The 26,806-nt window shown below is 38.9% G+C and overlaps 1 protein-coding gene across 1 annotated transcript in view; it reads right to left on the reverse strand.

The window, feature by feature from the left end:
• The window catches only part of SHPRH (SNF2 histone linker PHD RING helicase), a 307,366-nt gene that overhangs the window by 80,433 nt on the left and 200,127 nt on the right, over positions 1-26,806 (reverse strand). The window contains exons 17-20 of the mRNA XM_053712489.1: positions 12,066-12,173; positions 9,610-9,752; positions 5,355-5,528; positions 737-799 (exon numbers count right to left, since the gene is read on the reverse strand). Of these exons, the coding sequence (XP_053568464.1) occupies positions 737-799; positions 5,355-5,528; positions 9,610-9,752; positions 12,066-12,173 (488 nt within the window). The remainder of the gene's footprint in view (positions 1-736; positions 800-5,354; positions 5,529-9,609; positions 9,753-12,065; positions 12,174-26,806) is intronic.

Here is a 26,806-nt window from a genome sequence, read left to right on the forward strand (position 1 = left end):
CGAGCAGAGGGACTTTCTTGCTGCATTGTAATTGACTGCTGAACCAGGCTTCTTTTGATAGCTAATCTAGGGTGCTAACATAAGTGAGAGTTTATTAAGCATCTATGTTTTTGACGTGCTTTTGAGACACCGAACATATTATTGTATATAATCTTACACATACATCTATGGGATTAATCAAGGTAAGATCATCTTCTGGTATTATATGCTAACAACTTTCTTGCAAGAAGCAGGAATATATGTTAGTTGGTAAATTATTAGTATCACAAACATTTATTTTTAATTTGAGGTTTTAAACTTGGACATGTTTATTTAAAGGGGCGCTTTGAGGAAAACAAATAATACGACTCAGTGAGCATAATTTACCCTAAACCAGGGGTCAGCAACCTTCGGCTCCCAGATGTTTTGGAACTACATTTCCCACGATGCTGAGACACTCTTTAGGCTATCTGAGCATCATGGGAAATGTAGTTCCAAAACATCTGGGAGCCGAAGGTTGCTGACCCCTGCCCTAAACGGTGATAAAACCTACAATGTCTTCAAAGCTTTTCTTCTCAACACGTGAATTCATAACTGAAGACAGAACATTAACAATTTGAATACACTAAAGATGTGGGCTTATAACCAATACAAATTAGTCCCATCACACTTCCCATAATTTTCCTTTCTACTTTAGAAGAAACTTTCTTTCTTCTTTGCAAATTCAACAGTCCATTGGTGTGAGGCATATACTTACGTGTGGGAGAAGAGCTTTGACTCATAATCTGTGAACAATTCATCCGCTTTGCAGAAAACACAGCTGTGATAGAAGAAAAAAAAATACCATTAAACCCACTTTAAGCTTTCCAACGTAGCCCTGCATATAAAGAAAGATAATATTGGAATATTTTCGGATTAAATCAAAGTGACAACCTACAGTTATTTTGCACTTGAAAAAAATAATATTTTTACTGCTCACCAAACACTTACGGAAAAGAATAATATAATTACAGAGTTGCAGTTAGACTGTATGGCAGAAGTTTTAGACAGCTTAAAAAATAATCAGTATCTTTAAAGGGAAATAGAACTGAATTTCTGCGATGTATGTGAAAGACGAACAGTTAAACATATAACATGTATATAAAAATTGTAAAGCAATCAAGTAAAAGCTGCTCAAATTTAAAGTAAAATAAAGTGCATACTTGTGTACTGGTATCTAACTCTTAGTGGCTGATAGGAACAACACCCACAAAAATAAAAAGAGTTGGTTCATTCAAAACCACATTATCCATTTTTTTAAAAAAAACAAAGCACAAACAATTTAGTTGGTCTGTTAACAATAAAGAGAACATAGATTGGAAAAAGTTAAAAATGTGCACAAAAAAACCCCAAAAAAACAAACACATCACCTAATTCATTTGGCAGTTGAAAGGTTTAGGTTAGTAATGGAAATCCAAAATATACATGAAATGCAGAGTGCAAGTAGCGTAGAATAAAAAATCATCAACAGATTTTAGAAAATATAATGGAAGAATTGTTTTCCAATGTCTAGGAATGTCTAGGAAACAGATTGACACTAAGAAAGAGAGAAAAAGATTTAAAATATGATCAAAATAAGTGAAAAGGAAATATCAAAATCAGCTTTATTATAGAATAATGTTGAAACGTATCCCCCAAAAGAACACCAGAATTACTTTTATGGTACAATTAATGGCTAAGCAAAAACTGCTTTACAGATACAACAGAGAGAAGAAAATGCAAAATGGAAACATTGGAAATGGATAGCATACAATAGGGAGCAACTTAAAGGGACATGAAACCCAACATTTTTCTTTCATGATTCAGATAAAGAATACAATTTAAAATAATTCCCAATTCACTTATATTATCAAATTTGCTTTGTGCTCATGTTATGCATGTAGAGCAACAATACAGGCTCAGAAACAGCATTGGACTACTGTAAAATAGCAGGTGATTTGTGGTTACGCACATATGCCTTTTGGCATGGTCTCACGAGATGTGTTCAGCTAGGTCCCAGGAGTGCGTCGCCGTTCTGAAGTTGACTTTGCAGGGATTAAACACATTGTTCAATAATAAAATGCTCTTACACATTAAGACATTTTCTCTTTTGCATTCTTATGAAACTTTAAACCAGCTTTTACTTAAAGTGAATGTAAATTTTGATGATAAAGTGCCCGTTTAAGGCACTTTAATTCATCAAAATTTACATTTCACTCGTGTTGAGAAAATACTTACCTTTTAATCCTGACAGCCGCTCCAGCTTCCCCCGGTCGTCGCAAGCCTCTTCCTACGTCATAAATGACGGATCCGGCTTCCTCCAATCATGGCATTGAATCAGACACGGATTCCCCCGGGGCGGAAGCCGTGATTGGTCGAATTCCTCATTTTAGACCCAGGAAGAGGCTTTGCGATAGGTGGCGGATGCAATGCAGCGGCTGTCAAGATTAAAAAGTATTTTCACAACAGAAGGGAAATGTAAATTTTGATGAATTAAAGTGCCCCTGTTATTAATCAAATTTTTATAAAACGGGCACTTTATCATCAAAATTTACATTCACTTTAACCATTTTTCATGAAAAAATTATAGATATTCCCAAAGTGTTACCACTAGGGTTCCATAGGGGGCACACAGTACAAGCAAAGGAATCCTGCTCAATACAAGATGGAATCAGATGACAATGATAGCACAAATGTCTATTGTTAACGGCTGCTCTTCTTAAACAATTCCAACGGACATCTGAAGCAATATAAAAACAAAGAAGGTGACTCCTAGTGCAATATGTTTCCACAGTGTGAATACAGTGTATATGTGGAACAATTATACTAACAAGCGGAGCAGCACCAAATGTACTTAATGGAGCAGACTGGGATATCTCAGTGTCCCAGCTCACTGATACCAGGTGTGGAGTTGGCTACTCACTGCTGGCAGCGATCCGGATCATAGATGTTAGAATAATATAGACTAAGGGAGTGTTCAGACGAATATGTCTGATTGGCCAGAATTCCCTTTATTAGGTAGATGTGGGAGTTTAGAAGTGTTTCTCCTCATATTGTTTTGTCACAGACTAAATGATTATGCCTTAGGAAACAGGCAGAGCGGCTGAGAAACACGTAGCGAATCTGTTTTTAAGAGCTGTACACAGTATTGATGCTCTACTGATTTTAAGTATTTTAATAAATTGTGTTGGCAACGATCCTGATCATAGATGTGAGAACAAAAAACACAATTTATTAAAATACTTAAAATCAGTAGAGCATCAATACTGTGTACAGCCCTTAAAAACAGATTTGCTACGTGTTTCTCAGCCGCTCTGGCCGTTTCCTCAGGCATAATCATTTAGTCTGAGACAAAACAAGGAGAAACACTTCTAAATCTCAATATAAGCTATACCTAAAAAATTACAACCTTTCCACTAGTTGTAATAAAAGTAAAACAAAAAAGAGCAATATAGGTGAGCGCTAAATTGAGGTATATGATAGTAATAAACAATATGTGGTTAAGAAAATAAAAAATATATGGGTAATGTATATATGGGTTATAAATATCTTATAACATATGTTATGTGGTCAATAACATATACTGAGAATCGGGAAAAAGATAATCGTTTTAATATAAGTTAAACACTAAAGAAAAAATAAAAACTAAACCAGTAATATTAAAAACATATGCCTTGCAAGGTAAAATTAAAAACCATATGATTATCTGGGTTCACAGTTATGTGGACTACGATAAAAAATTATGGAATAAAAGAATAAAATGAACACCTCGTTTTGCTATTCAAACAATAGCTGGAAAAAGTCTTGAGATAAGGTGACAAAACAATTAGTACCTTGAAAATCCTGAGTGGGATAAGAAACCGGAGGGTTCCGGATCGTTTAAGATACAGCAAGCAAGTTTGTTTGGCGTGGCTCAGTACAAACCAAGATGGTTCTGGGCCATGTGACCATATATGTTTAACTGTGATAGGGTGGCTTTGCACAACCCTAGATCTTGGTTAGCTGTCTGTTTTGTATAATCCAAGACGTGGGATTGGTTAGATGTCGGCTTTGCACAATCCTAGGAGTTGGGATTGGTAGAATTTTGGCTCCTATTTCGAAAGCTGGATCTTGACTCAAAGCAGACTATGTCTGTATATGTGTAATAGCTGTTATAAAATATATATCACTGCGAGATCCTGCCAGTTACTATTTGATTGTGATCTGTGCCGAGGACTCAAATGCAGTGTTGGGTGAAATGTCCAGAACAGATACAGCACTTAAAGCGAAAGATGACTCCAACAAGGAGGAGCTTGCCAATGTGGGTGCTGTATAAATCAGTCTTGCAAAAAGTCAGTGAACTCTCTACCAGTTTCAGCCTAGAGTGGCCTTTATCAAGATCTTGGATTGTGCAAAGCCACCCTATCATAGTTCAACATATACGGTCACGTGACCCGGAACCATCTTGGTTTGTATTGAGCCTTGCCAAACAAACTGGCAAAATTAGTTTTGCTTGCTAGCTGCACCTTAAACGATCCGGAACCCTCCGGTTTCTTATCCCACTCAGGATTTGCAAGGTACTAATTGTTTTGTCACCTTATCTCGAGACTTTTTCCAGCTATTGTTTGAATAGCAAAACAAGTGTTCATTTTATTCTTTTGGTCCATCATTTTTTATCGTAGTCTACATAACTGTGTAAACCCAGATAATCATATGGTTTTTAATTTTACCTTGCAATGTATATGTTTTTAATGTTATCTGTTTAGTTTTTATAATTTTTTTAGTGTTTAACTTATATTAAAATGATTATCTTTATCCCTATTCTCAGTATATGTTATTGACCACACAATATATATGTTATAAGATATTTATAACCTATATATACATTACCCATATATTTTTTATTTTCTTAACCACATAGTGTTTACTAGAATCATAATAATTTAGTCTCTCACATCTACCTAATAAAGGGAACTCTGGCCAATCAGACATAATCGTCTGAACACTCCCCTTGTCCCTTTGTGTATTTTATTCTTACATCTATGATCCGGGTCGTTGCTAGCAGGAAGTAGCCGAATCCACACCTGGTATCAGTGAGCTGGGATACGGAGATATCTCAGTAGGCTTCATTAAGCACATTTGGTGCTGCTCCGCTTGTGAGTATAATTGTTTCACATATACACTTATTGCACTAGGAGGCGCATTCTTTGTTTTTATATTGTTTCATGAAAAAATATTTAACATGGTTTTTTTTATATACATAACAGGAAAAAAAATCCATGTCCTGATACATTATTAAGAGCATTAAGGTTGAACAAACATGTTAAAGGTGTGAGAGGGAATGTTTCCTATGAAAGAGGTATAATAAATAAACATACTTATTAAGTGGAAGACGAGCAGGGCGGAGGTGGCAAATAGTTGCAGTCTGAATAGTTTCTTGGGATGGAGGTCCTTCCAAATGCTTTACAGCCTCTCTTACAAGTTTCTGACATTTCTTCAGTTCTTCCATCTGTGTAGTAAGTACATACTGAAGGCCCCTGCAATCCCGGAATCTGGGAAACAACAAATTAAAAACAAAAAATAAATAACAACAACAACAATTATTAATATAGGAATTATTAATATAGGAAACAAAGTAATATCCACTAATGTTTACTTTAAGGAGGCGAGTTGAGTAAGATTGGTATTATGTAGATAATTGTACATTCTATGTAATGTATGTTAATGTAAAGTAATCTACTGCTTCGGTTTTTTTTCCAGTAGAATATAGAAATAATGTAGAAATTTGAAAATATGATTAACAGCAACAAAATCTAAAGATCTACCATGCAACTGCATCCATGCAGAAAATGTCCCAAAACTTGATAACAGGATGCAAACACTATAAAGCGTTCAAACGTTTATCACTGGATACTCTTTAAACTACACCACTTAGCTGCCGCATTGTCATATATAAAGAATGCAGATTTGGCTAAAAAAAGTTTGAGTCCAAGGAGGGTCCACTGTCAATATTAGGGCTGCAACAACTAATCGATAATAATCGATAATGCAAATCGTTGTCAACGATTTGCATTATCGATTAATCGGTCTATCGATTAGTTGGGCTGCTTGCCACAGCCACACTAGAAAAGGCGTGTCTATTTCCTGTCTATTTCCTGAGCACGGTGAAGAGAAGAGAAGGAGAAGACGTGTGGGAAGAGAGGAGTGTGCGACAGTGAGATTATTTGGGATAGACGTCACTTCTGACTTCATCTGCTGCAAGGTGGGTAATAACTTAGTACTAGCGTTAAGCAATGGAGGAGGGAGATATTGGATTCGGCTGGCTGCTACTTGACTGTGAGTAGATCGCGGGCACCGGGTCATGGAAGGGGAGGGTCTGACTCTGAGTCTGGATCAAGTAAAACTTGCTAAAATAATAATATATAACCTCTGGTGATCTTCTGTTTGATTTTACAACACTCCGGTTACTGCTAGCTTCTGTAACTGTTAGGGAGGATAGCACAGGGCAGGGTGTGAGCTGTGAGGAGATCGCGGGCACCGGGTCATGGAAGGGGAGGGGCTAAGGTAAGGATCCGGATCAAGTAACTTGCTGGTCTCACTGTAGCATGTTTTTTTTTATTTAACTAATAACTCAAAGCCAAGCCAACTTAGCCAAGAGAAGTGCATTAGCGCAAGCATACAAAAACACTGAGACCAGAGCTTATGTCTTAATCCTCTTGGCTCCGCCTCCCAGCAAGTTACTTGATCCAGACCCTCACCTTAGCCCCTCCCCTTCCATGCGACCTGGTGCCCTCAATCTCCTCAGTCCTCACACCTCTGTGCTATCCTTCCTAACAGTTACAGAAGCAGTCACAGGAAATGTTGTAAAATCAAACAGTCAGTGAGACCACCAGAGGTTATGTATTATCTTAGCAAGTTACTTGATCCGGAGTCGGACCCTCACCTTAGCCCCCTCCCCTTCCATGATCCGGTGCCCACGATCTCCTCACACCCCTGTGCTATGACTGCTATCCTTCCTAACAGTTACTTACAGAAGCAGTAGCAGCCCTACAGTCAAAGCACAGCAGTGTTGTATGCACTGCAGTGACGGTCAACAGTTTTTCTTAATTTAGACAACCTTGGTGTAATAAAAACAAAGCAAATAAATATGTCAACTTGGCAGCCAGCTACAGCTGAGCTAATAAATTATGACAACAATACATTTGCTCTGCTAAGTTTTTAAAAGTTTGTAAGTTGTGTAATTTAAAGTAATTTGTTTTGTGTACAGTTGTACAGTGAACTTGATAAGATAAAAAGTTTAACGATTTGTATTTCTGCAGTAAGGCAGTTTTTTTTAATACTCTGTTAAACCAAACAGAGTTTGTTTGTTCATTATTATATTTTTTTACAAATGGTATATTGTTCAGTGTTTTTTTTTTAGTTTTTTTTTTTTTTATCCGATTAATCGAAAAAAATAATCGACCAACTAATCGATTATGAAAATAATCGTTGGTTGCAGCCCTAGTCAATATCATCAGAAGTGCATATCAGCAAGTGTGGCAGGATTGCCACTACTTCTGCTTTGTTTCATCAATCTTTTGAAAGACAGATGTTGAGAAGGTATGGAGGAGCTAAATAAGCCAGCATCAAACCTCATCGGGTAGTATAACTGTCTACAGCATACACTTCTGTGGACTAAATTTCGAGAAGAAACCTCTTCACTTGATTACTGGAATCTGGTGCCATTGGCTCTACTACCTGCATTAACCATAATGAACAATGTTCTGCTGAGGCTTCATTTGCCTTAAAGGTCCTCTTGATGACTGAGATAGCCCACCTGATAACAGCTTGACCTTGAAAGTTAAAACAGCTGTGCTACTGAGGCGACACACCTCTGACAACTGCAAAATAAATCTGGATTTCTCAATAAACTAAACTCCTTAAGTATCTCTCTATTGTCTGATATATGATACTGTAAGTATACTGTCAGTGAAAATATCTACAGCCATATTTTTTTTTTTTTTTAAGTAATAATGAAAATTCTGAATCGAGACCAGTCATCCTAAATTCCAATACTTGCTAGCAGCATAAATTCAGCTAACGTCCAACAGTTCACAGCAAAGAAAACCTGTAATTTTCTTTCCATACTAAGGCGCTGGAACCTATTGCGAAGTTAACTTAGTTGGAGGTCTGTCAAATGACTACATTGCTCCAGATTGGATACATGTCAGGATGTCTTCTTCACTGACTTTGGAATGTTAATGCAAGCCAATACCCTCATACAGGGATGCCAAACATCTAGAAAGTTGAGTTGAAGTACACATCTTCCGTCTGGGTCATTACACAACTGAGGACAACATTCCTATAAGACACCCAAGCAAACACTGAACAGCTTGAAGAAATCTGTTGTACTGAACAAGATGAATCAGGGAGGCAATTTTTTTTAAAAAAAAGTCAAATTAAGGCGCACACTGCTTTTGCAACTTCCCTGTTAATTTGAACCTATATATATCTTGAAAGAGTGCTCCGTTTTCAGCTTCCCTGCTTCTCAGCACCTTGCCTGTGTTTCCAGAGTTGCCATTTCAGACCAACTGCCTGTTGTCTAACTATGAACAAAAGCTGCCTGGCCTGACCCACTGCTTCAGTTTGATGTTTTGCCTGAATTGCCTGTCCTGTCCATTTACTTGCACTTCTGTGCCTGCTGTCTATTTCAACCTCATATATGTGCCTAACAACACACCTGTGCAATTCCTGACCAGCGTTTCTCCTACACCTGCAGCTTCTGCTGTAGTTAGCACAGCAATGACAAATCCAGCTTCCTCCAATTGTTCCGTTGCCTCAGACGCTGGACACCAAAGGGGGAAAGCAACGATTGGAGGAAACCGTATTCCTCATCAATCTGCTAACAGCAGCAGAGGTGTGGGTGGAGGATCGGTGGTCTGCTTTCCATAAAGAAAAGGTATTTTAAAAAAGAAGCTTCAATGTAAAGTTTAATGAATGAAAGTGCCCCTGTTTTTAAAAGTATTTTAAGACACCGGGCACTTATTCATTAAACTTTACATTCACTTTAAAGAGTAAGCCTAGGTGATCTCAGGAGTGTGCACGTGTCTTTAGCCATCAGGCAGCAGTATCTGCAACAATGTTTATAGCAATGTTATACATAATTGCAAACTCTGCTGCCATAGAGTGTCTAGAATTCTATAGCAGATGTGTTTGCAAATATGTACAATATTGCTATAAACATTGTTGCAAACACTGCTACGAGATGGCTAAAGACACGTGCCGAATCCGGAGCTCACCTCGGATTACTCTTTAACAAAGGAGACCAAGAGAACTAAGCAAAATGGATAATAGATGTATATTGGAAAGTTGTTTAAAATGTTATGTTCTATCAAATCCATTAAGTTTACTTTTGACTTTACTGTCCCTTTAATGTAATTAGGACATGTAATGACAAATACAAACCTATGTTATCTTGGTTATCTACATTTATCTTATCTTTGCCTTAGATCACTTTTTAAACCAGTATACATTGTTGTATTAGCATATAGTATTAATATTTCTTAACATATTCCTCTATTAGTTAGTACTGTGGTTATATTGTCACGGCTTTATCAATAAAGTTGAGTGGCAGCTGCCTTTGTCGTGTCTTACTTATCTGCCATGGAGAGCTTGTTTGTTTGCTGCTTATAACTGCTGGTAATTTCATTGTGCACACGCTGGACAAGTTCCTCATCAATGGCATACTGGATTGCACTCTGGATCACATCTAGCCACCATGGAGATGAAAAATGGACCTGTAATGAGCAAATTGATATGTTTTATATAGTCTGATCATGCCCTGGGCTTTCATTTCTACTTTGTTAAAGAAGGTTTCTTGATTCAGATTTTTATTTTCAATTGGTTTTGTTCTCTTGGTATATTTTGTTTAAATGCATACCTAGGTAGGCTCAGGAGTAGCAATGCACAACTGGGAACTAGCTGGTGATTGGTGGCTACACACATATGCTTCTTGTAACTGGCTCATGAGATGTGTTCAGTTAGGTCCCAGTATTGCATTGCTTCTCTGGAGGTGACTTTACCTATGTGTTTACCTCCACTGCAGAGGTTAAACACAACAGAATAAAGTTCCGATGTAAACAAATAAGTAAAAATGCAAATCATGCGATCATGCGATTTCAATTATTGGATCAGGTTTGGGGGGAGTGCCTATGACGCTAAGCACGCCCTCCATCCCATTTAGCAAGTGGCTATGGCTTCAGAACAGCCAAATGGCTAGTTCCATGCCGTCCTAATGGCGCTAAAGCAGGGAACATCCAAGTGGCGGGAAGGGGTAACACCAATGTCACACTGTGTATATCCTTAGTGGAAGCACACCCTGTTGTTTTCTTTTATCAGATGGTAAGAGCCACAAGTCATCACATGTTGGAATCTATACCCAAACTGTTATGCCCACAAGATTACCAAGAAAAAGTGCAGACAAGCAGTGAAGGCAGAAGGCTTCTGATCATGCACTATGGTCCGCAGATGTTACTTGCCAAACATAGCCTTAAAGTAATAAAACTTCAAAAAAGTGTGCAAAGATGACCAAGTAGCTGCCTTACAAACCTGATAAATAGAAGCAATTTGCTTATGAAACAAAACATAATGAGACAAACACTGATCCTTCTGAGATTGTGTGAATCCTTGCAGAATCATAAGTGCAGTAAAACCCTGTTTAGGGTTATAAATTGACTAAGCACATGAGGTACATAGCTGAACGGGGGGACACATGAGAATCCTTACAAAGCAAAGTAAAACCGGAAGAGGTTAAATTATCAGTGGGGCTCCCTTCTAAAAGGTCAGCTGACAGACCAAAGGCCTTGAGATGGCCTAATTTGCTCCATAGAAACAGTAAGGAAATATCTTAAGTATCAGAGATAGACTGTAGCAAATAAGCTGTACAAAGCACACAGATAGTTAACCCCTAATGGATAAAGGCACTGCAAGGAGGAAATGATCATCAGATTGGTTAGAGGATCCTTCACAAAGACAAGTAGATCTGCACTTCACTTTCACCCCTAATCAAGGAAGCAAAAGAAAATGATTGAGGAACATGGGAAGTAGAACGTATTTAAAGCTCTGGTGTGTTGGGGTGTCTTTTTGCCCCCTGCTAGTGGTCAGGAGTAAAGAATAAGTGATACATTTAAAATCCACTATACTAAGATTACATGTCTTGGTTGTAGTTGCATCCTATGTATGGAGTCTCTAAATGAGAACAGGGGACAAAAAAATTGTACTTAAACAAAACTATTTGTAATATATGTATGGAAATAGTGACCAGGTATTTGCACTTAAAATTTAGATAGATTATGTCCTTGCAGCTAACTATTCAAACTGGTATTGTGCAAAAGCTGTTTTTCTTCTATTCTGCGATAGAAGTAGCCAATCACCCGTAAAAGTCCATGAAAGAGTCAACTGAGTAAAGTGTAAATGAGCCTTCTCTGTTCTCAGAGAGATTAAACAAGCTATGTGATTCTAAATATATCATACATTTATTTCTATTAGCCTGTTTGTCTATACTGTACTTTTATTAACACCACCTGCTTTGTGGTAATGTGCTTGTGCCACACTCCCTAGAGGCCGAAAAGCAAATTCTATAACCTAAACTAGCTATTGATTTGCAGTATGTTGAAGAAAACTTACATTACAAAATTAGCTTTTCCCCCTCTCTAAGGAGTTTTGGGCAAAGACTATTTTTACACAAAACAAGAGGTGTTTAAGGTCCTTCTAATTGCCCAACATGTTCCACCCCAAGAACTGGACAACAGCATTGCGGTTCTTGAATTCAAGGCAAAAATATTATTTTTTATCAACGATTTAGAAAAAAAAAAGTTTCTTGTGTGTTTGTTTAATAATTATAAATGTTAATACTACGGAATATTAGAAACGAGGATATTAATAGTTGTAATATCATGTAGATCGAAAAATGTAATTGCAAATAACACTAAGAATATAAATATACAACCCCAATATACAATCAATACAAATGTTGTTTTATTCTTTACTTTGTCACACAATAATTTTCAATTCTGCCGAAATCGTAGATTCTCCAAACAGCACACAATTACCTTTCGTTGTAGCTCCTTTAAAGTCTGTAACACTGGCTGTAAGGCCTGGTGAGCTTCGGTGACTTCGGCATTTGATTTGCTCATATAATGTTGCTGAAGTTGTTTAGCCTAAATTTACAAAGATACAAATTGTTTGAACTATTTTATACCAGTATTACATGTATAATACAATTACTGTGTTTGTCAGAGATAAACGTAAGTCAGTCACCAATTATGTCCCAGTACCTTTCACAAGTATTCTAAAAACTACACTATAGTGGTAAACCCATACCGGCTTGAAAACCAAGGAGACTTATCACATTAATAATATCTCATCTCAGGGAGTGTTTAGAAATGGCTTTCTCAATTTGTTAAATTTGTTTTGCTTTCTAATGAATCTCATTCTCTATATTTATTACATAATTAAGTCCTTATTGGTAGGCTATGAGTTTCACGTTTCCATGAGGACTCTAATCTCAGACTTTTCCTCTTCCACTGTGTTTCTTGACTCATGATTCAGTCATACAATCGGCTTTACTATGTAAAAAGTAGAATTCACTTTTGGAGCCAAGCTCTTAGAAAATAATTGATCAATGCAGATGATCACGTGGTAAAACATTAATAAAGAAAAACTTAGCTTCACGTGTCTGGAGCTGTATATGGAAGCATGAATGCTTTCAACAATGTTATACATTGTGCAAACATATCTACTGTCTAGTGATCAAAATCTCTTTCTGCTGCAATATAGTGCTTCAGACAACGAATACCATGAGAATGAAGTAAATTTGATAAAAGATGTAAAATTAGAGACTTTTTTCTTTTTAAAGGGATAAAAAACTGCTAAGTACAACTACAGAAGTATGGATACTACTCAACATTATATTGTTTTTCCTCCTGTACATGCAACTCTCTATAAAGCCATTCTCTCATTTTAACCCATTACAAAAGCCAGGTAAAGCTCTGCTTCATTATACTGGGTACAGCCATATTGGTACGTGCGTATTTTTGCACCCTGTGACAGTAGCAGTGTACCTTCACAGATCAGTGACATTGTTGGCTTTTTGACGACTGCACCTTGCACTTTGGTTTAACTTGCACAATAGAAAGCACTTTTTTTTCTCACTTTAAAAGTTATATAATGAATATACTTTCTTCTATGTGCGTTTCCTAGTTAGCCGATTTTACTTTAGATTTGTTATTCATTTAGTTATTGTTAAGTAAAAATACAAAATATACTTATTAGTCTTTGTCATCTTGAATAATTTTGTGGGAGCTGTGCCTCTATTGTATTTGTATTGTATTACTTTTTAAAGTTTGTATTATGGCAAAAAAAAGTATACAACGAATATAAAAGGGAAATAATATAGAGCAATACAGCTACTGCAAAAATGTACAGCTCCCACTCTGTATTGTGCACTCTAAACTGAAGCGCATGATACGGTTTGTCAAGAAGACAACTTATCACTGATGTGTGAATGTGCACTAATTCTTTACTCGGTACAAGAAAGCTTAAAGGGCCACTAAACCCAAAATCTTTCTTTCATGATTCAGGTAGAGAATACAAATTTAAACAACATTACAATTTACTTCTATTATTTATTTTGCTTCATTTTTTAGATATCCTTAGTTGAAGAAAAAGCAATGCAAATGGTGAGCCAATCACAAGAGGCTTCTATATGCAGCAACCAATCAGCAGCTGAGCATATCTAGATATGCTTTTCAGCAAAGAATATCAAGAGAATAAAACAAATTAGATAATAGAAGTAATTTAGAAAGATGTTTAGAATTGCATTCTCTTTCTAAATCATGAAAGAAAAAATGTGGGTTTCATGTCCCTTTAAATTCCAAGATAGCAGGGGCCCATTGTGAAGATTCAGAGCTTCACTAACCATCACTTTTGAAAAGATAAAATAAGAGAATAGCTTTGAAGAGAGCTGCAGGCACAGGAGGAAAACAACAGTATGGCTAGCAGCAACCATGATACTGTAGTTTAATGTTCCTTTAATTGTATGCTGTATCTGAATCATGAAAGAAAAATATTAAGTTTCATGTCTCTATGTTTACAGCGCTGTGAAATCTGTTGGCGCTCTACAAATACCTGATAATAATAATAATAATGTCTCTAAACTAAATTTGAAACTACCAGGAACTATATAATTGTGTGCTCAACTGATGAGGACAACTATACTGGAGGACAGCTTGAGAAGCATCAAACGCATATAGGTTTCTAGTGTTATTTGCTTGGGCATGAACATTGTTTTTATATCAGAAGTTCACGTTTTTAAACATTACAGAATAAAGTTGTTGTTTTTTAGCTGAAATGATTTTACAGAATTTGAAAACTCAAACAATACTGCAATGTGTAGAGGCGTATCAATATATCAAAAGCTAAATACAGACCATAGAATTACATTATTACAATTACACGTCTACAGCTGTGGCTTTGACTGACAACGGTCCCTCAAAAAACAAACAAAAAAAAAACACCTGCCCCACACAATCAAATTAAGAGAAAACAGAAACCCCGTCCCCCACCCTATTAACACCCCCCCCCCCCAGGTAATGCCAAAAACTCCTTGTGAAAAGCGGGTGCCTACTGTCTATGTGTTTCCTAAAATGTTTCAAAGGTTCCCTTTATATGATTATATCAACATTAAGTTACACTGTCCCCTGCAAAACTGGTTATCTCCATCCTCCCCAGCCCGATCAACCAAACCAATATATGCTAATCTTAGTACCCCCCTATTACTTCTCTTTCCTCAACATCCAATAAAACCACACTTTCTGAAATTGCTCAGGAAGCCCCTGTAACCACGCTGCCATTTCTGACATGGTATACGTGTCTGTGATTTTATCACCTCCTGCCATGATGGTGCCCCTACCTTCCAATGTCTAGCGATACATATTCTCAAACATGTGCAGAGTATTTTGATAAACTTATTAATTGTTGCGTTGAATGGCCTCACCCTGTCATGTAATAATGCCTGAGATATTGTCAGAGTTATATTCTCATCTAGCAAATTCCCTATCAGATCTGAAGGCCTCCTCTAGATGGTTGGACCCTTGAGCAATCCCACCACATATGTCTGAATGTCCCCTTTTCCTTTCCTGACAACCTCTAAAGCATTTTCCCTGGTGTGGTGGTGTGTAGTCTGCTGTCATTTCAGGCGTCAGGTACCATCTAAAAGATACTTTAATGCAATTTTCACTCATGTCCGCGCTGAACAATCCTTTACAAGAATTTAGTAACAACTCATCCCAGTCACTTTTCTCCTGCACCTCCATTATATCTCTTTCCCATCTCTCCACCAAGGGAGATAGTTTAATATTTTACTTCTTGAATCAATAAATATATTTGGGAGATCAATCGTTTTCCTCTAGATGGGGCCCCCAACATTCTTTCTAGTACTGTAAGCGGTTGGGCATGTCTATGTGTTGTAAATTTGGATATAGCTGAAGAAATCTGCAAGTATAGAAACCAGTTCAGTTTCTCTGGGCCAATTTTATCCTGAACCTGAGTAAACGTGAGCATTCCTGTGTTAAGTAAGACATCCGCCACCCTATATAGACCCTTGTTTTCCCATTTACCCACCAACTTTCTCAACTCTTGGGGTAACAAGAATTTAACTGGTATTAGTAATGATTCGGGCCTGCATAATTTCAATTCCTGGGTGATCCTATTCCACAAACTAACTGTTTCCGGCGTTACTGGAGATCTATAGTTAGATGATTTTTTATATACCTCTGGGTCCCATAAAATATCTGCTGAGCTATCACATCCCGCAATCTCCGCTTCTATCTTTGGTCAGGCTATAGCTCTAAAGTTTTTACCCAATATAACGGCCGGGGCCAACCTGGAGGTCTGGTAGTATTCCACCAAGTTTGGGGCTCCTACTCCCCTCACCTGCCTATGTTGTTTCAGCAGTTGCAAGGCTATTCTCGCCTTCCTGTCTCCTCTCAGGAACTTTATTAGGTCTTCCTGCAAGGTCCTTAGTTCTGAAATGGGTATCCTAATAGGTAAGGCTCTGAAGAGATACATTAATCTTGGAAGGACATTAATCTTAATGGTCATCAGTCTCCCATACCACGAGAAGTTACCTCTTTTCCACTTCTCCAAATCTTTCCTAATAGTCTGAAATGTTATCATTTAGTTTAACCCCTAAATGTGTTATGTGGCTTTTCACCCATGAAAATTCAAAATTCAATTCTATGACCTTCTTAGTGTGAGGGGGAAGACAAACCGTCAGTGCTTCGCACTTATCTAAATTGATTTTATATCCTGAGATCTCCGAGTACTCCCCCAGGATTTTATAGAGGTTGGGCAGGGAAATCAGAGGCTTGGAAAGCGTTAGTAAGACGTCATCGGCAAACAACGTTAATTTATATTCAGAAGATGCTAACTGAATCCCTGAGATGTCCTCCGAATTCCTTATACACGACGCCAAAGGTTCTATACAAATAGCGAACAGCAGCGAGAGCGGACACCCCTGTCGGGTCCCATTCAAAACATTAATATGCATCGAGAGGTATCCTGCCTCTCCCACCACCGCCGTCGGACGTGAATAAATGCATCTAAGAGCTTGGATAAAAGCCCCCCTAAATCCCATGGCTGCTAGTGCCATAACCATGAAATTCCAGTCTACTCTATCAAATGCTTTTTCTGCGTCTAGTGACAGAAGTAGAGCTGGTTTCTCAGTAGCGATCAAGTAATCTACCAAAGTCAAAATTCTCCTGACATTATCAAGGGCCTCCCTATCCCTAACAAACCCCACCTGATCCTGGTGGATCAATGAGGGTAAAATCAATTTCAGCCTGTTCGCCATAATTTTTGCGAAGAATTTTATATTGTGGTTTATCAGGGATATCGGCCAATAATTTTGGCAGAGTATTGTATTCTTCCCTCCCTTTGGTATCACTATAATATTTGCCTGCAACGACTCCTGAGGTAACTCCCACCTTTCCATGATGCCATTACAGAAGTTGACCAGATGAGGTAATAGCTCTTTCTTGAAAAGTTTGTAGTATTCCCCTGTCAGGCCATCAGGCCATCAGGCCCCGCTGCCTTGCCCACCTTCAGGTCCTTAATTACCCCTAAAATTTCTGAACTCGTAATCTTTGAGTTAAGTTTCTTGAGGTCTGTGTCCTCAAAAGTTTTTAATCTCGCCTTTTCTAAAAAAATCTAGTTATCTGTGGAGCGGTACCCCCTGTGACCAACTTTTCCCCATCGTAAAGATGCTCATAGTATTGGGTGAAAATGTCTGCGATTTCCTGCGGATTTGAGGTAAGAGCCCCATTCTTCATATATATTTTAGGTATAGAAAATAATTTATTCCTCTCCCTCAATTTATATGCTAGGTATTTGTCCGGTTTGTTCGCAAAGACAAAGTAGTGAGCTTTCAACCTCAAGGCCGCTCTTACAGAGGCATCATTTAATATTCTGGCCAACTCCCTTCGCTTAGCTACGAGTGACTTATATATTCTATTAGATAATGTGTGTTGATGTTCCCTTTCCAGTTTCTCAACCTCCCTCTGCAGTGTGTTTACCAATTGAGTCGAGTTCTTATTCTTTATCGACTTCTCCTTAATGAGAAGTCCTCTCAGAAAAGGTTTATGGGCAGCCCAGACCACTAGGGGGTTTCTAACCGAGCCAGCGTTCATATCCCAGTATTCTTTCAATGCTTTCTGTATTCTCCCATGTATTTCTGGATTCTTAAGTAATGTCGGGTTATATGTCCATGATTGGTGCCTAGAAAAGTTAAGAATCCCTGAGCGTTCTAAAGACACCAGGGAGTGATCTGACCAGACACACGTTTGAGTGCGCGACGCCACCAAATTGGGAGTTAGGATTTGGCTAACATAGATATAATTGAGAGTGGTATATGTTTTATGAGCTGGTGAGTAATAAGTATAGTCGTGGCCTAAATTGCCTACTGCCCCCCATGAATCAACCAGATTATGCTCTTCCAGTAAATCTCTAATTGACTTAATTATACTATTATGTCTGTGTTGTTTGCTAGATATCTTTGAGGTCCCTGCCGCTAAAAAGGAGTCATGTTGACATTAAAGTCACCCGCCAAAATTATTCTAGTATGGGACCACTGTGTGAGCAGTTGTGATATCTGATGAAAGAAAGCATTTTGTGTTTCATTAGGGGTGTATATGTTACATAATGTGATTTTTGCATCTTGGAACGTGCCTTGGACTATCACGTATCGTCCTTCTCTGTCCCTAAGTACCTTATCAGTTACAAGGTCAAGAGACCTATGTATCAGAATTGATACCCCCTTTATTTTAGAATCAGATGTGGAATGAAAATTTTGCGAAAAATGGTGTGACCAGAACTTTGGAATGGTTGGCGTCACAAAGTGAGTCTCCTGTAAAAATATTATCTTGGCTTTTAGTTTCAAATATTATGACATAGTGGTTCTCCTTTTAATGTCTGTGTTAAGTCCCCTGACATTGTGGGAATTTAAAGTCAGGTTAAGAGCCATCACAACTTAACCACCCCCTTTCTCTCTTTACACCTTGTATCACTATATCTGGAGACTTGACCAATGTGCCTTGATGTACCTTATTCCCTCTTTTACCCACTTACCGCCCCAGGTCTTTTGCCCTTCACCACTATACATGATTGGCATTACCTGGATTAAGAAAAACAACAACGAAAAACAACAAAAAAACAATAACAATAACTTTTTCAGTCCTAGCTGAACAACACTTCATATTAAACAAAACAAAAAAGCAGTTGTATTGTAAAATTCTCTAGATTAAATAATTACATTGGCGAATTTGTCTATAAAGCTGACACACCATCAACTGTTTCTGGAGAAAGTTCAATATGTCCCAGTCCACTGAGTTTCGCCCCGAGGGGCATAGTGTCAACCACAAAGTTTCTGTAGTTATCACCGGACACCTGCTAACCTTTACATTAATAATAGGCAATCCTCCCAGGAAGCAGGACCCTTAAGCTATTTGCTTGATGATGATTGTCTAGTATAATAACCTTTAAACAAATCAATGTTACAACCTGCAAAAGTGGAAACATATAAACAGCAAATTATTATACTCATTTGTCCGTTGATCCGTCGACTCATAAGACCATGAGTCCCTGAAACAAGAGTTCCTACATCATGTAGGCCTTTCCAAGAGCTCCAGAAAGCTCCTTATTTCGTTGCTGTCAAGGAACCACTCCTGAAACATCAGATCTTTCTATTCTTTTCAGGTATCCTAGACCACTTTTTCTGAAAGGGTTTTCCTCCTTGAAGCTCACCTCCTGTGGTTGATCTCTGATGAAGAAGAGCAGGAGGTTCCAATTTCAATCTCCTGCACACGTCTGGAATCTCCTCAGGTTCTTTAATGGAAAATGTCCTGTTCTCCCATGCAATGTGTAAAGCAAATGGGAACCCCCACCTGTATGGGACTTGATTTTTCCACATCAGAGAGGTAAGTAGTCTGAGGGCACCCCTCCTCTGCAGTGTCCTCAGGCATCCTGAAAGAATTGGATGACATTACTTTGATACTTGAATGTGGGGTTTCTTCTGGCTGCCGCCAGAATTTCCTCTCTCTCTTGGTATCTAAGCATCTTAATAATAATATCTCTTGGAGGTTCCTCTCCTTTAGGCTTGGGCCTAAGAGCCCTGTGGGCCCTCTCCATCTGAAATTTCTCCTTTGAAACAGATTAAGTAGATATGTGTTCAATTCTTTGGGATTCACTGATTCAGGCACTCCTTTCAGACGTATATTGCAGCGGCGGCTGAGATTCTCAAGGTATTCAAGCTTATCGTATATATCTTCAATTTCATGTTGCTGGGAAGACACTTGAGATGTGATGTCGTTTAAACCTTCTGTCAAGGCATCTCCACTTTCCTCAAGAGAGTCTACTCTCGTACCTAACTCTCCTACTTCCTGTTTCAGCTCTGTTAAGCTGCTGGTCACAGTGTTCTGCAAGGTTTCCATTTTTTCTAAAAGCTTCTCGAAGTTTGTGGTAATGTCTTGCTTTGAAACTAAATGTTCTAGATCCGCTTTCGTTATTGGTGACTGGTCTCCTACCCCTGCCTGGGGTCTTACGTCAGGATCCCTTTCCTCATCTGACTGGAGTGTTTGCTGATCTGGGGGCTTCCCCCCTCTCGTTGATTTGAAGAAAATGGTTGCTGCAGACTGCTTGCTCATTGGTGTTGTCTTTGCATTCCTTTTAGCAGCAATGATGTAAGTTCACCACTACTTGCTTAGGTAGTATTTCTATATAACCCCTGTCAGAGCCAGCAGTGTTATGTCGCAGTACCCCTCTGGATAGTGTTAATTTACTTTCCACCTCCTACTACATGTGTGTTATTCCAGTCTCAGGGTGTGTAACTTTGCAGAAAGGCTTATGTTGTTGCTAGAACTATATGTTCCAAATTATCACCAGAGTGAATATAAAAGTTGTTAAAATGTAGGTTTTATCCCATTTTACAAGGGTCTGTTAGATCCCGCTGCAGCTTATGTATAGCTATTAGTGTGGATACTGCTGCTTACATATCAAGTCTTCTGTTTATATTTGCGTATACTTTTCCTGCTTTATCTTTTGACATAAGTCTCAAAATGCCCTTCTGGGCAACCAACAAGTCCCTTTATACAGTCCGGTTTTGTTATATTTCTATGCATAAGTGCTTTTACCTATTATGCATTGCCTGCTTCTCTTAATTAATCTCCCCTGTGGAGCCATATATTAGCCGGTGCTTAGGAGCTGACGCCATCTAGTAAGCTCTTACTGCAGGTGAGAGTCACTCTATATCCCCAACATATGTTCCGACTGCACCCCCGGGGCTAACTGCATGTAAGTCTGGATGGCTCCGAAAAGATGAGTGAAATAACTCTCTTACTTACGCCACGTGGGTTGACAGTATGGCCGCCAGCTTGCGTCTCTGCAGGCCTCTGCCTGAGTGCCTTCCGTGTCAACTGCTGATCCTCACTGATGAGCTCAAACAGGCAGCCAAGCGATCCGTTTAGTGGTTGAACAAATATGGCCTTAAAATCCTGCTGTGATCATGCCATAATCGCCTCTCTCTAACTGCCCGGAGCTCTGCACTTATGCGACCAATTCCTTGGCCTCCTTAGGCTCCGCCCCGAAGTTGTTGTTTTTTAAATGAAATAATTTTTATTACCCACATTCCCAAACCCAAAACATCAGGGAAAATACAGACATTAGATCCTGTAGGTACATCTAACAATAAGAAATAATCAGTTCGTAGGAAAAAGAAATGTCTCGCTAGATTACTTCATATAATGAGGGAAACCTCCAGCTATAAAGGCTCCTCATAGTCTTTATGTATGATTTTCCAGGTGTCAGACAGAGGTTAAATACTGATCAACAGCCATAAAATTAAGCTATATCAGTCTCTATCGGCCCTCTCGACTTTCTTGTGGGGTGGGATTGGTTTTGCTTTATAGTCTCCTGAGCTATATCATTGTCCAGTTGTCGTCACACCATCTTCAGTAGGAGACTTGCAGGTATGGGGGGTAATATAATGAAAAAAAAAAAACCTCCAACTTTAACCAATCTCAGTAACACTTTCTAAAAGAGCCTGACTTTAACCAAACTGAGAAAGATCAGAAATACAAAACAGATATTAAAATAACACAAAAGAATAACAAGTAACAATAACTGCACGAAACAAATATGGTGGTTGGTAGCTCAGCATTGTACTCTATATCTCCAAGCTCATGGCTGAAGATCGTGTACCTCTTCAGTCTTTCAACTAAGCTATCCAGCTTTGTATGTCCACCTCTTTTCTGATTTCAAAACCTCCCATTAAAGCACCCTTATACTACATCTCCTCAGTCTCCCGTCTCTACACTGCGGGTCAGTATGTTATTGTTTTCTAGTATCCAATAAAACCATACTTTTTGGAATGTGGATTCTGTGTCCTGTATAAATGCTGCTGACTCGTACATTTTATAAACCAGTTGAATTTTAGTCAGAACTTCTGACCAGGAAGGGATTTCTGTTTTCCAGTACTTAGCTATAACTGTTCTCGTGGTGGTGCATAGAATTCTAATAAAGGTGTTAATGTCTTTGTGTAGCCTGGGAATACCTTCGTGAAGTAATGCTTGAGCAGGGGTGAGATGAATCTGTTCGTCCAGGACCTTCCCCAGCAGCAAAGATAATTCTCGCCATATCTTTTTAACTTTAGGGCATTCCCACCACATATGTATATAGGATCCTATAGTTTTACAGCCCCTGTAACAAAAATTAGAGTTCTCCTTCCCCATGTATGCTGTCTTTACTGGGGTCAGATACCATCTAAAGGATGTCTTTATAACATTTTCCCTCAAGTCAGCGCTAATAAGGCCTTTACTAGCCTGGTGTAATATCTCATCCCATTTGTCCAGCTCAATTTCTTTATCTATGTCTTTTTCCCAATTTAGCATTAACGTATTCTTAGAACGTGTTCTCATTTCTTGTATGGAGATATATAGTCTAGAGATTGCTTTTTTAGGTCTAGTCGTTGCCGTACATAGTTGCTCAAGAACAGTTTGTCGGTTATGTGTCGGGTGTTTAGCTGTGCGTGTACGTATAGCTGAGGTTATCTGGAGATATAGAAACCAGTGCAGAGGGATAGGGTCTAGTTTCTGTTGTAACTGGGTGAAGGTCAGCAGCGCGCCCTGTGAGTAAAGGTCAGCTATACAAGCCTTTGTTTTCCCATTTTTGGATCTGTTTTTTGAACTCTTCACTAATAATATATTTTAGAGGTATTATTTTTGAATGTGAGAAGTTAATTTTCTCTGATTGTTTCGATGAAGGCCATTGCTGTTTGGTGGTTAGTGTGGTTTTATTCCTATAAGTATCGTGTCCATTGAGTAAGTCATTGCACCAGAGGATGCCATCCGGCGTCTCCTGACCTGTCATCTCCGCCTCTAGGGCAGGCCAGAGGATATCTACTTGTTGTCTGCCAAGTATTGAGTCTTGTGCCAGTCTAGCAGCTTTGTAGTAGTCCAGTAACTTGGGGGCACCCACCCCTCCCAGCTGTCTGTGTTTGTTTAGAATTTGATGTGGAATTCTCGGGTGTCTATTGTCTCGTAAGAACCTGTTTATATCTCTCTGCAGATTATCTATGTCTGTGACATTAATTTTAATTGGAAGTACTCTAAACAGGTAAAGTATCCTTGGTAGGATCGTCATCTTAATAGCGGAAAGCCTCCCGTACCAAGAAAAACCCATCTTTCTCCATTTCCCTAGGTCAGATCTGATTGATTTGAACAGGGGAGTGTAGTTTGTTTCGTATAGTTTTGAGGAATGTGATCTCAATTTTATTCCTAGATATTTTAGTCCTTCCGGTACCCACCTAAAATCAAAGTTCGCCTCTATCAATTTAATAGTGTGTTTTGGGATAGAAATGGGGAGCGCCTCGCATTTATCTGCGTTGAATTTATAGCCTGAGATCTGAGAAAACAAATGGATTGCCTGGTATATATAAGGCAAAGTGTGGAGTGGTTTTGAGATAGTAAGTAGTACATCATCCGCGAACAAGGTGATCTTGTGATGTATGTCCCCAATCTCCAGACCCACTATATCAGTAGAGTTTCGTATGTAAGCAGCTAGTGGCTCTATGCAGATTGCAAAGATCAGGGGGGAGAGAGGGCAGCCCTGTCTCGTACCATTCAGAATAGATATGTTACTCGATTGGTGTCCTATTGCTCTAACATATGCTGTGGGTGCCGAGTATAAGCCTGTAATGGCCTTCAAAAAATTACCTTCAAATCCCAGTTCCGAAAGCAGAGCTAGCATATATTTCCAATCCACCCTATCAAATGCCTTCTCCGCGTCCAGTGATAGGATCAGAGAAGGCACTTTTCGGTCGTGTAGGAAATCTATCACCGATATCATCTTTCTAATGTTGTCTGGGGCTTCCCTATCTTTAATAAATCCTACCTGATCTGGGTGAATGATGTGGGGCAAGATATGTTTCAGTCTATTGGCCAAGATTTTTGTGACTATTTTGATGTCCTGATTAATCAGGGATATGGGCCTGTAACTACTGCAAAGACTAGGATTTTTCCCCTGTTTTGGTATAACCACAATCTTAGCTCTAAGAAGGTCAGTAGGTATCTTGCCCCCTTCCATTATATGGTTTGCAAACACCACTAAATGTGGAACCAAGGCCTCGCGAAACGCCTTACAGTATTCCCCAGGAAATCCATCAGGTCCCGGGGCTTTACCAGGTTTGAGGTCTTTGATAGCTGAGATCACCTCAGCTCTTGTGATCTTGGCATTTAGGGTAGCTCTAGCCTCATCATCTATCGGTGTCAATTTAGCTTTTTGTAAGAAGGAGTCAAAGGTAGCCTTTGTCGTAAGATTATGGACCACCTTTGTGCCATCATATAACTGACTGTAGAATTGGGAGAATGTGTCAACAATTTCCTGAGGGTGTGTGGTTATGTGACCGTTTGGTGTTTGGATGTTTGGTATAGAGAGAGATTGGCATTCATCTCTGATTTTCTTTGCCAGGTATTTGTCAGGCTTATTGGCAAAGACAAAGTAGTTTGCTTTCAATCTATGTGCAGCTTTTACAGATTGTTCATTTAATATGGATTGTAGCGTTTGTCTCTTGCCAATCAGCTCAGCCAATGTAGCTTTAGAACCATTCTGTTTGTGTAGCTTTTCAAGAGAAGTGATTTCAATATTTAAATGTGTAATAAGAGCCTCTCTCTTCTTTTTATGTAGTGTTTTTTCTTTTATTAGTATACCTCTTACTACTGCCTTATGTGCTGCCCAGGGTATAATAGAGTCATCCGTAGAGTTTACATTGATCTGCCAATATTCTTTTAAGTTATTTAGGATTTTGTCTTTGATAAGTGGGTCTTTGGTACAAAATGAGTCATACGTCCATGTCTTTGTCCGTTTTGGGTCTGAAAGATCACCTAAGGTAAGCAGTGTCAAGGAGTGGTCAGACCATACACATGGGTGAATGTCTATAGAGCGTACTACTGGTTGCAGAATCTGACTAGTGAACACATAGTCTATTTTTGAGTAGCTATCGTGGGCTGATGAATAATAGGTGGTACTCCCATCCCCCCCATTTAGGTGTTTCCAGGTATCCTGCAGTGTGTGTTGACCTAAAACCTCCCAGATGTTTCTAGCCATTACTCTCTGCCTTTGTTTTTTTCTAGATTGTTGAGTGAGTGTTTGCTTAGTCAGCACCTGGAGGTCAATGTTAAAATCCCCTGCTAATATTATTCTCAGTCTAGACCAACCTGTTAACATATTGGAAAGGGTGTTAAAAAACTTATCTTGTTGTTCATTGGGAGCATATATATTACATAGGAGAATCTCAGCATTCCCAATTTGTCCAAATACCAATAGGTATCTGCCCTCTTTATCTGATATGGTCTCTTTGTGGATAAATGGCAATGCGGAATGTATTAAAATAGAGACCCCCCCCCTTTTTTGAGTCTAACACTGAATGAAACTGCATTGGGTAATCTCTTGCCCAGTATTTGGGAATCGTATTTTTTAAAAAATGAGTCTCCTGAAGATAGATAATATTAGCCCTTAGCCTTCTGTAATTTGACATAGCTGTCCTTCTCTTGATATCTGTGTTTAATCCTCTCGCATTGTGCGAGATCAAGACTATCTTAGGTAAAGACATTCCACTGGGTAAAATAAGTCTGCATACTATACCTACTCTGAGACAGTAGCCAACCCCTAGTTTCTACCGGGATAAGTGTATAACCCTCTTTTCTCTGGGCCAGTGAACCTAGCTGCCTTTCCAATGCCCAACCATCCTGCAGTAGGTCTTTCCTTGGTGAACTTATACTAGTCATACATTGTTTTGTGCATTTAAATGGTAAAAACATATAACAAAACAGTAACAGTAACAGTTGATATTGATTAAACTTTTGAATACACATATATCAAAAACTAACACATGTCAATTGCGCTGTGCAGCCCTCACAGGAGGTGCCTGCTTAACACAGTCTCATGTGAGTGAAGAACTTAAGTCAGACCTCTAGGTCTGGTACCTGTTTGACCTCACGGTCATCGTTAGTGTCCTCTGGGTGTAGATACTCCCGAAATTGGTTCTATGGGTGATATAGCTCAAGTCTTAGATTTCTTCTTAGTCGCCGTCCTCCATTTTTCTCTTTGGGGCTTCCCTCTGGATGAAGATGGTGCAGAGGAGGGGTGCATTGCTTCTGTGGTTGTAATCTCAGGTGGTTCAAGGTCTAGAAATTTGCATATCTCCGGGATCTCCTCGGTGGTTTTAATAGTAGTAATTTTGCCATTGCGGATCACCTGGAGAGCAAAAGGAAATCCCCAACGATATTGGATGTTGTTCTTTCTTAGAAGGAGAGTTAAAGGTCTCAGGGAATAGCGTCTTTGCAGGGTTTTGACACAGAGATCTTGAAAGAATTGGATTATGTTGCCCTGGAATTTGAACGTGGGGTTTTGTCTGGCGGCTATTAAGATTTTCTCTCTGTCAGGAAACCTTAGGAGCTTGATGATGACATCTCTCGGTGGCTGGTCTGGCTTAGGTTTAGCCCTTAGGGCTCTATGAGCTCTTTCGATTGGGCATTCAGCATCTGTTGGACTTCCAAGAATAGCGTGAAATAGCCGTTGGAGATAATTATGAAGGTCCTCTGCTCCTACAGTCTCAGGGATTCCTTTAAGCCTAATATTAGAGCGACGGCTCCTATTCTCCAAGTCTTCAATTTTTTCTTCCAATTCTGAAATAGCTTGGGATTGAGAAGCAAGGGAATTTGAGACTGTCGCAACTTCTTCTCCC

This window comes from Bombina bombina, chromosome 4 (assembly GCF_027579735.1).
Source record: "Bombina bombina isolate aBomBom1 chromosome 4, aBomBom1.pri, whole genome shotgun sequence".
Lineage (NCBI taxonomy): Eukaryota > Metazoa > Chordata > Amphibia > Anura > Bombinatoridae > Bombina > Bombina bombina.